We start from the raw sequence: 15783 nt of genomic DNA, 5'->3' as shown, positions 1-15783 counted from the left end.
ACTGTGCACTTGTTTGTCTGGGGACTTCATCATTAGAAATAGTAAATGTACATGTTTTTAACAGTAACTCTTCTTGAAAGAAACACTGTGTTTAGCTAAGAAAATATGATTTAGGGAAATAAGTGAAGCAACACTTTTAATCAGTATTACTGCTTTCCAACAGATGTGAAATCCCCAGTAATTGCTCCCTGCCTCACTCTGAAAGAAAGATGCACACTGCACCAACAGCCTTGCACGGGCAACGATCCTGTCTGCTGCAGCGCCTGAATATTAGCGAGTGAGGTAGAAAGGTGGGGGGGTGGAGCGCAGCAAGATAGTGGGGAGTAGACAAGTAACAGAGCTCCCACCAAACACCTCATACATGTCTTGGAATGTCTTTTTCATTTCCTGAATTATCCTGGTGTGCGTGCGTGTGTGTGTGTGCGTGACTGGCGGGGGCGATGACGGGATCCCTGCACTGCCCAGTGAGCGATCCTACACAGATGGACACACAGCAGGTCTATGAGATACTGGGAAATTAAATACAGGAAAAGGAAACAAAATCAATGCAGCATGAGAAGGGAGAGCTGACTTTGATCTAAAGCTGCTCCTGCTATTTGCCAACTGTCAGTTCATCCTTTTGCAATCTTTGTTGATGGGGAGGGTGGCAGGAGGATCGAAGCCATTTTACAGCATGAGGGGAAGAGATGCAGGGAAGGCAAGTAGCTATGAAAGAAGACAAACCTGTTTGTGCACTATTATATACACTCCGTCTTCGGATTAGTGAAGGAGGGAGACCTGAGAGGACAAAACACTGAGCACAGAAAGTGAGATAGGGAAGAGTGTGCAAAAGGGAGAGAGAGAGAGGGAGGGAGAGGAAGAGAGCTGCGCTGCAGTAGCATCCCACAGCAGACGGCTGAGGACCGCCGCTGTGTGTGTGACTGCACTGCTGAAGAGGAGGAGGAGGAGGAGGCAGAGGGTGAGCACGCTCACAGACTCTGCAGGGCCACAGAGGAACAACAGTCAGCAGCAGCGCTAGTGTTGGCCCGCATCAGGTAGGAGACCCGTCCCCTCCGCAAGAGCGTTGTAACAAGATCTGGACACGTCAACACCGCAGATACCCGCAGCAGCAGCAGCAGCAACACCACCAACATGGCACAAGCAGCCAAACATCTCCGCAAGAACAAGGATTTAGAAGCCCAGTTGGAGAAGGAAGAGAAAGAAAAGGAGGAGGAAAGGTTGAGAAAGAGGAGTCGCTCCCGGGATAAAAAGCGCAAGGTACTGGGACCCTTCACAGGTGGGGGGCAGGCAAGGGTGGGGTGACTGGAGGGAGGGGTGGCTAGAAGGGTTGAGACAACCCTCCTGCTTTCTCTGTCATGCTATGTCAGGGGGTGCCAGGGCACACATGGGAACCCTGTTCAGAGTGTGTTTCCACTGTGTGTACACTGAAATACATGTATGTCCTGTGCATACAGACACGAGGAAATGGTAGCACACACTGCATGCTGTCCTACTCCTGACTGCTTAATCGACTGTCCTGTCTCAGCTGTCTCAGTACGTTTTCTACCCTCTTCTCTTTCTTTGTCTTCACAATGCAGTATGAATTATTCCTCCACCAGGACAGTAAGCTTGCTTGACTCTGCAACAGACCCTCTCTCTCCCAGTTTTTTTCTCCTCAGTGAGGAATTGTAATGACTGCAGAGCAATAACCTGCAGACTTCTGTCTGACAGAGAAGTACCGGGCAGAACAACTGGCAAGGTTCGTTATAGCAATAAATCCCCCCCCCACCCCCCTCACATCATCAGGTCTGCTTCATTCCTCTGGACGCTCGCTGCTTTTCACTGAAACTCATTAATGAAAATGAGTCATCCGCAGATTGTGTATTGGTCGTCGGTAAACGAGTCCAGCCATCCTGTGAGTGCGGTGTGTGCCAGGCTAACTAAACCAATCTGACGCTGATGCAGGAGAGACGGCGTTTCGAACGGAAACTGCACAGCTTCTTCTTTCCCTCAGGGGAGGCTGAGCTCAAAGGCAACTTTGAAAACTTTTCAGATATATTTGACCAAAATGTCTATGTTAACAGAAAGTCGAAGAGAAAAATTATCAAGCAGTTGTACATATATTTCTCTTTCAGATTTATTTATCTTTTTTTCTGTTTTTGATGGAAATTAATCAGCACAGTGACACACATACCATCACTCTGACTTTTGTGAGCTGTTTAAGCTCCCATGGTCTTTTTTTTCCCTTCACCTTCTATTCCTTAAAGCCATACCTTATCAACTTTTTATTTCTGGAAGTGGATGTAGAGATGACTGTGTGCATATTGCATGTGAGAGAAAGTGGCGTCTCAGCCTAGATGAGGTTCAAGAAGGGAAAGCCTGCTGCTCTTACAGTATGAATAAGGATGTGATGGGAGTGCTGTGGAGGGTGCAAAGGCAGTTCAACTTTGACTTAAAGGGTCTGGTATTCGATTTTAACATCTCTTATCTCTTACACAACCATGCAGCTTCAATCTGGGAAAAGCTCCCCCTCCTTCAGCTCTTCTTCATAACCTCTCCTCCTCGCCTTCCTTTTTTTAACACTGGCTTGTAGCCATTCCTGGTTTTTAGAGCAGATCTTAATACTGGAGGGATTCTTTCTGTCACTCATTGTTTCCTTCCTGATGCCCTCAGCTCTTTCTCTGGGCTGTAATTCACACTTTGCCTGGCTGTCAAAACACTAGAGTCTACATTCACACCTGTTTTCGTAGGAAGGTTGGTCTATAGAAGTGATCCCTTCTTTATGAATGTCCCTGTCAACGGATTTCCAGTAGTGGCAAGAATAAAACTGTAGCTGTGACAGACACCTTTAAGCGTTGCTGTTTCGACTTGTCTCTCAAAAGAATTGTTTGCGTCAATGTCTTGTGTTTTTTGTCAATGTATCTTTATGGAATATGATGTAATTGCAGGTAAACACCAGAACTTAATCCTTGTTTTCACATTAAAAGATATCAGTAAAAATGTTCATTCTAAGTGTAGAAAAACTCTTTAAAAGCCAATCTCTATTTGGCTGAATAGCTCCAGAGACTCTTTGTGAGGAAGGTTTGCCGATCTCCTCATTTTCAGCTTGGAGATGTTTGAGGGGTTTCCTGCATGTGAAGGCAGGTTGACATCATCCCACTGAAACTGAATCATATCAAGATCCAGGCTTTGATTCTGCTGCTCTGAATTTCTATGGTCTTAGTTCTTATTTTTTGGGCATTTTTTTGGATCATCAACATCTTCACTTTCAAGTTCAGCTCAAAATCTCTTTTTGTTTTTCTCAAGCACTCTCTGATACCTGTTCAAATGAATGGTGGGTTTTATGATGCTGAGCTGATCGCCTCCAAGCTTCATGGTGGGGAATTTTTTTCCTTGGTTTACATCAAGCATTTATTTGGTTTTGGTGCTCACATAATTCAAACTTCAGCCCAAATCTCTGGCAAATTGTCTGTTTTTCAGTGAACAGAGTCCTTTTACATCTCTATCTGAAAGGAAACGTTAGGGCTTTTGGAGTCTGCTTTTAGCGTCTTTCACTCTGCTTGAATAGTTTGGCTGTTCAAGATTTACTGAAGTAAATAAATCTTATTCAAGGTTTGGCTATTCAAGGTTTATTCAAGATTTACTTGAATAGCCAAACCTCAGCTTGAATTTACTCCACCTAAAATCTATTTTTTGGTAACAGGACAACCAATTTTGAATCTTTTTAATATCTGAGGCTTAAACAAGGTGAGCCCCCAAAATGCAGAGCGATTTGGAGGCTTACCTGTGCAATTTTTTGACCTTTCAGTTGTGGCAAATTTCTTTTAGGTTAAGTCAGGGGCAATGATTGTCTATAATAACCAATGCGGCATTTAAAGTGAAAGAGCTAATTTATTTTCAATCAATTTATTTTTGAAGACACAATTTTTCACTCCTCTCTGCATGAGGTAAAAATGCATTGGTGTTTCTGATGACTGTGGAGTTTATGAGCACATAAATCTTTGTCTACAAATGAATGAAAACAACAATTCCTCATCAATGGGTGAAAGTAGCGTTTTAATTGGCTCTATGGTGTTGTGGCATTGTACAATGCAGGTCAAATGCTGAGTGGTGGATAATGTCCTCAAATTACTTCTATTGATGAGTTTGCTCCTCTTGAAAAATGAGCATTGTCAGGATGCGAACAAAGCCCATATTGTCCTGGTCAGCACCCATTTTCACCTCTTTTAGGTGCTTTTGTGTCCAGCAGCTTTGATGTGTCAGGGATTACCTTGTGACAGCAGCCAGGAAGTTGTGCTTTGCTGCGATCTTTGCCTTAAGTCAGCATGATGGACAAAAATGGGAAAAACTTAACACCTGCAGGTTTGAGTACATTTTTTTCTAGAGTGTAAAAAACAGCTTAGAGACTCTTACATGATCATAGGACACGTTGAGTTTGAAATATTTTCTACATCTGTTACATTGTTACGTACATTTTGACTTACATTTTGTAGATTATGATCTAAATTGCAGTTGATAGTTTTCAGATTCACCTTACCAAAAAACTAGCGGGCTGGTTTTATTTCTTTTATAGCAAAGTTTTGACTAAAATATTGAACTTCAATATTACATAATAGTTCTCACTTCATCTTGTCCTGATCTTGGTAATTTTTTAAACTTGTCCACACTGATTGTATCACACCTTTTTACGTTACAGTCTTGAAAACTAAGAACGATTCTAGGATCACTGTGCAGTTTGTCAAATTGCTGAAAACGTAAGTTATAAAACCATTTCTCCTTTCCTGTTTTTTAGAAAAATAATTTGTACTTAAAAACAGTTTTTAGTATTTCATTATATCCTTTTACATCTACAGAATAATAAGTCACATTTTTCTTTATTGACCATACAACAGCTGTAGCTGCAGGGAGTTATTTGCAAGCTTTCACATGTATGAAGTATGAACCTTGTGAATTTTAGACCATAAATGTCTTGAGAAAGCAGTTGGCCTTGCAATCTATCTTTTTGATAAATGTTTGAAGTTACATAAAGCCTGACTAATTTTATTATGTTAACTATTAACAGCAAACGTTTGTATTTATTAAAAATAGGCGGAAAATTAACCAAAAATCTATAAATGTGTAAGAGCTTGTAAAAGACAAATGGACCCATATTTAATTGCCTAAATGTTGTTGACGCATGGTTCAAGCAATTTAAACTTCCAGAGAATGTATTTTACAAACTTATTACACTAAACTAAGCATTTTAAAATTAATGAGACTGAATGGAATGATGTAATAGAAAGGCCAGCCTTTCTGTTTACACTGGATTCTTCAGAGAAACGTTGTGGCCTATCAGTAGTGCTTTCTCTGAAACTCATCAATACAATAAGTCTGCTCAGGATGCACTGCGCTGCTTTGTTGGCATATTTGTCTGGCAGTATGTTGGCTGTAAATGCACAGCAGCCCATCAGGCACCTTAGCGGTAAAAATGAGCTGCACTGGTGCAGAAAGCCATGGCTCAAAAGGCTGTTAGTGAACACTGCAAAGTTAGACAGCACTGTCTCATGTCTCTGTCCTCAACCTGTCTTCATGTAAACCAGACGAGGCTGGAGCAGATCAGCATTCCAACAATGTCTCGGTCTGCCCTCCAAAATGTATCTCCTACTCTCCACGCCTCAACAGCAAGCGGAGCTGTCGATCAACTTAATGTCTTGCTGTCTATAACAGATTTGTGCTGAGGTGTTTTTGCTGCGTTTTTATGTGACTTTGTGTTTCCAGGTTTGTTGGAGTGGATTAGAAACATAGTGTCTTAACAGCATCAAAGCCAGCAGCTTCACAGTGTCTGAGATCAGTCCTGCTGATCTGTACCACAGTTATGGTCATCAGAGTGAATAATTTATCTAAATGTCCTTTATGACCTCATGTGTAATCATAACCCTGAAGTAAGCATGGGGTGCTGCAAGATTCCTTTGGTACAATAACCTTGAGTTAAAAGTTTAGTACTATACTATAAGTACACAAAAATTTAATAAAAATGCACATCATGATTTGTTTTTTGTTACAATCAAAAGATAAAATTTATTATTGATATTTTCATGTTATTAGAAGCAGCAGTTATAACATTTATTTAGGGTCATTTTGACTGATGCAGAGTTAGGATGCTAGTTCATGCAATACCTTTTTGGCATGGGCTAAGAGTTGAATGTTTTTTTAAGAGTAACATAACCTTAGCTGGTTAAATAAGTCATCTGTGACTAGCTTAGTAGATATGCTAGTCATAGCTTGCCTGCTTTATGTTTGAAGCAGCCTTAGTAGGACTGAGTTAAACTCCTTTAGTTTCCCCACTCTGTTTTATTTACAAGAAATATTTATAAGTAGCTGAATTTTTGAATGTCTTGTATTGAAAATGTTGGCTGCTGCTTTCAACCAGATGCAGCCATGTATGGTTTTTTTAAAACGTCTGCACACCTTTATACTATTAACCTCTCCATGCCAATAATCAGCGTAATTTCTCCATCTACGGTTTTTATTTCTAGTGCTATTTAGCTGTGGAGAGCTAATTAATGTCTGCTAATGAATGCCAGTTTCTGGTTTAAGTAATCAATCTGTCACTTTACTTGAATATGCCCAAATTAGAAAAGGTTTGATATTCTTCTTTAGAATAAAAAAATAAATTATTCTTGAACAAAATTATTTGTATGCCTAAATGTTTCAGAAAAGCAAGAATTTGGAAATAAGAGCTTGGGGTTTTGTTTCAAGGTACCCAAGAATGTGGATCAACTTTTTGCAAAATATTTAACATAGTTTCTATTGTATGACTTTGAAAATCAGCATACACTGTGCTTTACAGAAAAATATTGGTTGCAAACAACCTGATTATATCTAAGAACCAAAATTAATTCTTGCAGATTTATTCAAGCAAACTCTCTACAGCACTTAATACCCTATTAAAACAAAATCCAGCCACAATTTCCTCAAATATTTGATTAGTTTTCAGGAGTTTATTGGTAATTTAAATTTTTTTAGATTCTTTGCTTTAAGTTTAGCATGTCAACACAATTTAGACTTGTACGCTTGTGTTGTAAATTCTTTCCTTTTTGCAATTATTGAAGGATCATCTTAATGTTTTGATACCAGTTAACTGTTTCTATGTGAAGTAAGATTTGATATTTCATCTCAAGTTTTCTCTGGTTTTCTAAATTTAATTTCAAAAATGTATTTTTCTTCCACAAAAAAAGAAGTGGCAAAAAACGTTAATTTACTACTCTTGTAGTTAATCAAAAACATTATAAAAGCTTTTGATATTCTTGTTTAAAGTTAGACAGATCAGAATATTGTCAGAATTGGCAGGAGATTAAGATTAAATTGCTCATTAGCAATGTTTAATTTTTAAGGAAAGCGGGAAGGAAGCTGATTTACCATTTAATTTCTTTACATTAATATGCTTCTCAAAATGTGAAGCTATTCTTTTAAACCCCTGAGTAAATATTGACTTTTTGCTCTGAATGAGAAATTAGAGAAACTTTCTGTTTTTCAGGAGTAGCTGTGGTACTGTGCGTAATCGTGCTTGTATAAAATGCTGGCTAAGCAGCATCAGGCTGATCCACGGCTTCATTTTGTTCCCAGAACTCCTTGTACTGACTCCTTTAGCTGCTGGATGAAATGAATCCAGTCGAATTAAGGTTATGGTCTACTTAAGCTTTTCATCACATTGGTTGATTAGCTGCTTTCTAATGCAGCAAATTTGCTGTCACTGTTTTGCTGTGGGAGCTTGTAAATAAGATTAATATACAATCAGAATCAGATTTAAGTCTGATTCTGATTGTATCATGAACTGATAGTTGGGCATTTTACATCAGGATTTTCTGTTGTTCAATCAACAGCAGCAAGTTGTCAATGTCCTGAAGCTTAAATGTTTAATCAAATTATTAGTGAAATAAAGATGTTTGGGGAAAATGCGAGACCTCCCTTTGTTTACATTTTAGTAGCATTAATACAAGCCTAATACTCTCACATTTAGCTACTTATATCAACTATCTTGTTGAATCATAATCTGTGACCTCTGGTCCTGGATGAGTTATCATTGAGTAATTTTTGTAAATCTCCATTGTTCTTCATTAGTTTGATTTGAAATATTTTTCTTGGCAATGATGTAAATACAATTTTCACATCGCTTTGTTATAAAGTCTTATGAACTCCTAATTATCCGATCATGTTTTCGACTGGAGTTTTCATTTTTGCTCTAAGCTTGGCTGTTTCCATCTGATTTCTCTGATTAAAACATGCTGATTGTTGAAGTTTTTTGTGCCATTCGTTTCTGTGAGGAAACATACGCGTTATAAAGCTAGGGGGATTAACGACTTCAGATATTTTTAAAGCAGGCCATCTTGCACAAACGGCAAATAAAATCATCTTTTTCTACATATTTATTTGATAGGAGACTGAAGCTTAGTTTTTGAACAGTGAGTTATCGAATCTCCATCTGGTGATTTCATTCATCCTTTGGATTTATTTTTGCAATATAATCTTGTTTTTGATAGAGGATCTGTTTTTATTTTGGTAGCATGTAAATAAAACTGAGCAATAGACAGGTGAGAAAGTTGTGTAATAAAATATATGAAACCGGCTATAACCGATTAGCTCTGCTGCTTGAATTAGCAGAAACAAACACTTTATTCTTTACCATCTAAACACAGCTGTGTACAAATTTGTTGGCACCAGTAAAGCTATGCTTAAAGCCTTCAAATATATTGTTTTATTGAAGCCGTGTAAATTCACCCTGAAAACAAATGCAACCATAATGCTGAGTTAACTTGTTAAATGTGTGTTTGTGTGTGGGAAACTGTTTAACTCAATTACCAGTGCAGCATTTTCAGCAGCCCTTCTGTCACACTTTGTACATTGTCATTTTGCCAGAAGAACAGCTTCTGCTCTAATATTTCACAAGGTTGTATCATAAAGACAGCGGGACCAGAGGTCTGGGGACTGAGCTGTGCTTGGAGGACGACCTCAGGTCTGATTAATCATTTCTTTTGTGATATGGGAATATACTTTTGACATTTAGACTTCTAAAAGACCTGTTGACCACAGAATTCCAGTTTTCTGGAATTCTGTGGTCAGAATTTTATTTAAAATCTTGTTTTAATGAATTATTACACTGTGTACTATTTTAAGGTTACTAAGATTTTTAGAAGCAAAAAAGGCACAAGTCAGTGTAAATTCATCTGACCAAAGCACAGATCATACTAAACTCCTTGGAGTTCAACAGACTCAACATGTTTACATCCATGGATGGTACAGCAGACCAATTTTTTATGGTATTACTCACAACCAGTAGATTTTGTAGATAGCCCCTCATAGTTGAGATGTTTGTTGCAGTTCTTTTATAGTGAGCATTGGAGATTTTCTTTACTTTCCTGCTCAATGTGTGGTGGCAATATAAACATGGATTATTATTTCTGCTTTGTGTTAGATTCCCTCTACCAGAAACAGTTCTGGTAGAGGGAATCTAATTTCAGGTTAGAATGATTATTTTTTTAATTGTGTTGTAGTTGGAGTTAAAAGAATAAATCAAATCTTCATATATGTTGACTACAGTGTGTTTATCTCTCGACTTGTCACCAGTTTTATCAACCTGCAGTCTATACATCCCTCCTCTCTTTGCACAGCTTTCACTCATTTCTCTGAGTTTAATAAATCCCATATCATGTATGCCTTCGGGGGACTGTGGTCCTGCACAGCCCCATGACAGATGATTTTGCAGGTTGAGCTGAGGCTCTCACTCATGTTGAAGGAACCTGTGACATAGTTTTACTGAGTCTGGCTCTTGGAGCCACAGTGAAAAGCTGCATCTTTCTCTGCCTTAATTAAAGTGTGTATAAAAAGCGCATGTGGGGCCAGTTAGAGGTCCACAGCCTGGTCCTCCATCCTCAGCACTTCTGTTTGGGCGAACACGAGCTCCATTTATGAGGTAGCAGAAAATAATAGTTTTAAATCAAATGTCTTAGAAAATCCAATAAGAAAAAGTCCCTACTCCCACAGGTGGTACCCTTCTGTTTTAAAACAGAAACAAGAAATGACATCAAATATTCACAAGGCAGCCTCTCTCTGCAGAGCGAAGGCTTCCCTAAAACTGTGAATCCTCAAGATATTTTTAAATGCGCGCTCAAACCTCCCCACCACAGTTTTCACCTTACTGCAGCAATTCAGTCCAGAGCCACATTCATCTTCACCTGTTTATGTCCTCACGACGCCCTAATGAATGAAAAAAAAATTATGCATCATTTTGATAATGCTGAAAAGCCTGGGGATCTCTGTTTATTGTTGTGCTTCCTGGCTGGTGATTCTCATTAAAGCTGAATTCACAAAACGTGCATCACTGCAGCACTCAAAGAACAAACAGAGGTTTGCGTTCAGGAATTAAGATTTGCAGCATCTGTGTGTGCTTGCTCTCACACAACTACAACTGATGTGTCATTATTGAAAGGGGCTTCCTTAGATTTTCCCCTCCCTCCCTTCCTTTGCTCCATCTTCTCCCCTCGTCTCTCCCCTCCCTCTCTGTCTCTCCTTGGCTGATTGTGCTAATCTCTTTTTCCAATTGTTATTCTGGTAGTGCAGCTGTTACATAACTGCCTGAAACAAGAATTGAGAGATCGGGGTTATTGAAATGGATCCTCATCACATCTATACAAAAAGAGAAAAAGAAGGAGAAAGAATGAGGTGATATGTTCTGAGAGGAGGAATTTGATACGTCCTGTCCGGACGGCTTGTTGGGAAAAAGCTTGGTGTTTGGTGTCTGTTATCCAGCCCGAGCTCTTTCCCTTTATGCTCCTTGTGGCTGATGAGGGTGGAAAGGACAGGAGGTGAGGCAGCGAGCTTAGTGCAGTTTGATGTCCAGGTACTCTGAGCCCTGCCTTGAAATCCTCAGACTCTTGGGTTGATATAATAGAGCTAGAACATCTGCAATGGACTGTCTACCGTTGACGGTATTGATCTGCTCTGCTTTGCCTGGTAGAAAACGACTTCATCTGTCTTGTGTGCTCTGCTTTAAGTAATATATATAGGTGCTATAACTTGATGCATCTATAGTTTTCTTTTACTGGTTCTGAACAACTACTGAATGGACTGCGATTTGACACTCAGGTCCACAAGAGCATAAATGCCACTGATCTCTCTAACGGCACCACCGCAAAGGTCTCTTTATATTTAGAGGGATTGTGATGGAACGTAATTTCTGGGCTCTATGTTTAGCTCCAAGCCCAAGCTGTTACACATTTGTGTTTTCAAGGCAAGCCTGCCAACATAGGACCATTTGGTGTGTGTGTGTGTGGGAAGCACCTTATGTGTTAGTGATAGAGTGCAGGTGTTTGGTCTGAAGGAATCCTGCTCAAAGGGAGAGAATACAGAGAGCAGAAAAAGCAAATCAGTAAAATGTTACACTTTGCAAAAGTAGTGGCATCACAACTATAACCTTTAATATGATTTGTTGAGATTTTATTTGAAAGGCCAACATAAAGTCGTGCTTACTGCAATTTTGAAGCATGGTTTTCGACATGTGTCCTGCTAGAAGCTGGACCTTCTCTCCAGAGTGAAATCTTTTGGTTTTTAGAAGTGTCCAGTGTTATCCTAATCCATCTCCAGAGTGATATGCTGTGTTAACAGTGTCTTCATGAAACAAGTTACATTTTGGTTTCATCTAAACAGAGCAGCTTCTTGTGTATGACGTGCAGCAAGCTGCAAACAGGACTGGCCATGACTTTCTTTTTGCCATGCTTCCAAAGTAGCCAATTATGCTGTTTTAAACTCAACTTTCCCCCTGACCTCTCTGCTGTGATCTTTGGTATCCATGATCCTGTTTTTTTCCTAATAATTTCTAACAACCTCTAAAGAATCACAAAACAGCTGGACATATACCAGGACTCAAATATGCGCAGGTGCGCTCTGTTGACTCGATCTCTGGAGACAGCTTTTGGCACTGCATTTTATTTGGGTTGTCAGAGTAAAGGAAGATTATTACACACATTTCATTCAAAATAAATAAAACATAATAAAAAATTTTCTTACACTTCAGTTATGCACTTCTTTGAGTTAGTCTATCACACAAGATCCTGATGAAAATCAGTATATTAATTTTGTGCAGTCCACACAAAACCGAAAAAAAAGTCCAGTTTTTAATGTATTTTTAGGGACTGCTTAGAGCTTGGAGGATTGTTGCTCTCCTGAATGCAGATTCAAATCTGACACTTTAAAGGCAATGAGTAGTATGTTACAAAAGCTGTTTGGTTGTGTGTGACAGATTACCTTATGACAAATCCCAGCACTGCGCCGATTTCTTGTCATCTAATCCTTATGTCACAGTGCTGTGGAATTACAGACCAGTTATTAACAGCTTAATAATTTGTAAACCCCATCGTCTCAGAAGTGTCATCGTCTTTTCCCATGACATAAAGTCGGTATCGCTTGTTAAAAAATGTTTTACATCATCTGCTGAAAATATTGCAGTGCATAAAAAGGCTACTTTAGAGAGACAGATTTTCTAAATTCTTCACCAGAAACTAATATACCATGATTAAATAAAATAAAGGTAAAAAGCAAACCACAAAATCATATGTTGCGTTGGATGAACTCATGAAGATATTAGCAGCATGTAGCTTTCAACTTCTCTTGGCTGCAAGGTTTTGCTAATGTGAGTTACAAAGGTAACTTGGTGAAGAGTTCTGTGTTTGTAGGGGGAAGGATATAGTGGGAAGTTATTCAGAAAACCTGAGTGAAAGCATGCAGCCTTTGGGATTGCTCCAGAAGGTTTTTAACGGTCTTGATGAGACTGCTAACCACCATTCCTCTGTGAATATGGAGTCATTTTATTTCAAAATGATAGCCCTTTATTTTCTTTACTCTTCTTTACTATAGTGCACTTTAGGTAAATGAAATTTCATTTAGAGTATTGCAGCTGGTAATTGCACTTTCACAATTGCTTTTCTTGACTGTGGCTTCTTAACCAGCTTAATTCCTTATGGTCCCCTGCAGGTTTTTCTGCTATTTAGAGTGACAGGGGCAGCACTGACCTGCCTATGTTTAACGCTATTCAGGCTTTTTGCTTCTTGGTGAACCCGTTTGTTCATTGGAGAGAGACACGTGGCTTGTCTTGTGGGAAAGGATTTACAAGCTAGCTGGGAGGATAGCAGTGTCGCCCAACGTCTAATTGGCTGACCTCAGAGATTTTTCCCTGAGCAGATGCTGCACCTCCAGTTCCCATCTCCTTCCCTTGTTCTCTTTCTCCCCCCTGCTGGAGTTCATTTCTTCAATCCTCCCATAATCAATTCTCCTGCTTTAAAACAGACAACCCTTCCCTTCTCTCTGCTGCAGTCACTTGCGGCACATTGCAACACTGCAAGATCATGGTCTGCTAACATTTCCATCTCTCCCTCTCTCTGAGTTTGAGTTGGACACCGTAGACTCCCATTTAAAGAGATTAAATGAGCAATAATGAGAGGAAGAAAGACGTGCGAAGCCTCCGTCACTTTTACTGCTTCAGCAAGCTACAGTTTTAATGGGCAGAGAAGTGGGAGTTGGGGATAAATCAGCTTCTACGGCATCCATTTGTGCAACCTTTGATCCGGTAATCAGGCAATTGTTGTTGTACTACTCCCGTAGTGTCTCTCTCTGCATATTAAATATGTTTAGATCCATGGTAAGGGGTTTTTAACTCTTGAAGTTAAAGGAAATTCTGCTTTTAGGCAGAAACTTCACAAGGTCAACCACACCTTGTTCTCGATCTCATGTAAGCACACATGAATACAGACTTGGCACATACACACACAGACTGTCAGCCAGCTCTTAGTCAGCACTGTGCTCTGTTGAGAAAGTTAGATGTCGCCACCTAGTGTTCATGCAGAAGAGTTTCTTCTGACAGGAAAAACTGAAATTCCCTTCATTTGCTTCTCCTCTTTTAGTTACATAATTCAGGTATCCTGGGGTTTAAAACTACTTTCTTCTTAAATGTTTCTTAAATTTGTTTTAAACTTTGACATGTATAATTTTGTATTTATTTCCGTGTTATTATATTTTTTAAACATTCAGTATTAGAGTTTAGAGTTTCTTCTGAAGAACAAGAGGATAATGATTTATTTGAAAATCTGGGGAAAAATGAAAGATTATTTATCTCATACAAAGACAGAATTCAAAACTCAAGTCTCGCACTTGAGGTAAACGGTGATTTTTGACTGTTAAATCTGGACTTTGGAATTGGATTAAGTTACGTTTTGGGGACAAATGTGTCGTGTCTCTCTGACAATTTGCAGGCCCCTATCCTTCTAAATTCATCTTGAAACAGTCTTCATACCACTTGAAGTTTTTCACATTTTGCTATGTTAAAACCATAATTGCCACTAGATTGTTGTTGGCTTTTAGCTGTTAGAGCAACACAAAGTAGCATTATGAAGTCTAATTAAATGATACATAGTTTTAAAAATTTTGACTTAGAAGTACTTCAAAATTAAAGAAAAAAAAGAGCTTCATGGGCTTAGACTGAAGCAAATTCATGTGTTAGAATGGCCCAGTCAAAGTCCAGGTATAAATTAAATCCACAATCTATTAAAAGATTTAGAAGCTTGAAGTTGATCCTTTGGTTCTACAAAGAATTGAATCTGGAAGGTTTATTAAAACATTTTTCTGATTTTCAGCCAAAAAAAAATCCAGATATTTGGAAACCATGTATCATTTAAGCTTCAGGATTACTTTTGCTAGTTTGTCAATAAAAAAATCTATATAATACAGTGATGTTTGTGCTTGAAACTTTACAGTGGATTCAGACACATTTCTTACTTTCTCACTTTCAAAACGGGCAAAGGCCTTTACATGTCAACTACACACTGACATTAAGATGCTCTGACTCGGACATCCATAAATAATTTTCTGCGCAACCACAAGCTGTCTTTCTCCTGCAGAAGATTGATCAGATGACCACAGAAGAGCATTGTGTCATCTTTGATTGTTGTCTTTACCAACACAGTTTGGGAAGATGAACACCAAAAGACTGATGGATCTGGAAAGGCTCTTTTCTGTGAATAATTCATTGCTATTGATGGGGCTGAAGTCAAATACTGTTGACATGGCTACATTCATTGTGTCGTCGTCTCTTTTTTTGTTGGTGTTTCTCCTTTTGTATACAAGCACTTCTTCCACTACTTTGTTTTCTCCTCGCCACTTTTCTTTTCATCCTTTCTTTCATCGACTCCATGCAGAGTGTAAGTGAAGGCGAATATATTGTGGAGCTTCAGGCGACGTAGGACAGTTACTGTGGTGGTAATGGAGGAAATGTTTGTCAGAGCGGAGAGTGCTGTGACTTTGTCCTCCAGGGCACCGAAGTGTAACTGCATACTGGGTGGCTTCTGCATCTGATGCACATGTGTGTTTGCGTCTATACATGTGCTTAATGTGGATTCCTCTTTATGTGGCCATTTTTCAGCCGCTGGGTTGTTCTGTGTGGCTTGAGTCTCTTCTGGATGTAAAAACTCCTGAAGAAAATCTATAACGTTTAAAGGAGATAAAGCAGAGATTGCTGCATATTTAAACACTGAATGTGTTGATTTGCAACCTAATTGTAGTTTTTATTTACAATACTTTGAGGAAACTCAAAAAATTAAAACTCTTTCATCTTTATAGAATATGACAAGAGGATGTGTGCAGATTTAAGCTGCTCCATAGAAAAAACAACCATATGCGAATTATAGTGTGAAGCGGCATGTTTAATTGTTCATCAATATGTAAAACTGCAAATGTTTTAGTGATATTTTTTTACAAGGAGATAGACTCAGTATTTTAAAT

General features: G+C 38.9%; 1 protein-coding gene across 6 annotated transcripts in view; it reads left to right on the top strand.

Moving 5' to 3' along the window:
- Window positions 1-883: 883 nt before the first annotated feature.
- ank1a (ankyrin 1, erythrocytic a) overlaps window positions 884-15783 on the top strand; it is a 97092-nt gene continuing 82192 nt past the window's right edge. For 3 of the 6 annotated variants that reach the window (XM_055049087.1, XM_055049085.1, XM_055049084.1), the window contains exon 1: window positions 884-1257. In XM_055049087.1, coding sequence (XP_054905062.1) covers window positions 1132-1257 — 126 coding nt within the window. In that variant the 5' untranslated portion in view covers window positions 884-1131. The remainder of the gene's footprint in view (window positions 1258-15783) is intronic. The other 3 variants (XM_055049088.1, XM_055049086.1, XM_055049095.1) reach the window with 1 other exon arrangement.

The sequence above is a fragment of the Poeciliopsis prolifica genome, unplaced genomic scaffold (assembly GCF_027474105.1).
Source record: "Poeciliopsis prolifica strain line A6 unplaced genomic scaffold, Auburn_PproV2 SCAFFOLD028, whole genome shotgun sequence".
NCBI classification, from domain to species: Eukaryota; Metazoa; Chordata; class Actinopteri; order Cyprinodontiformes; family Poeciliidae; genus Poeciliopsis; species Poeciliopsis prolifica.
The sequence above is the reverse complement of the archived record's forward strand: the minus strand, read 5'-3'. Positions and strand labels throughout refer to the sequence as shown.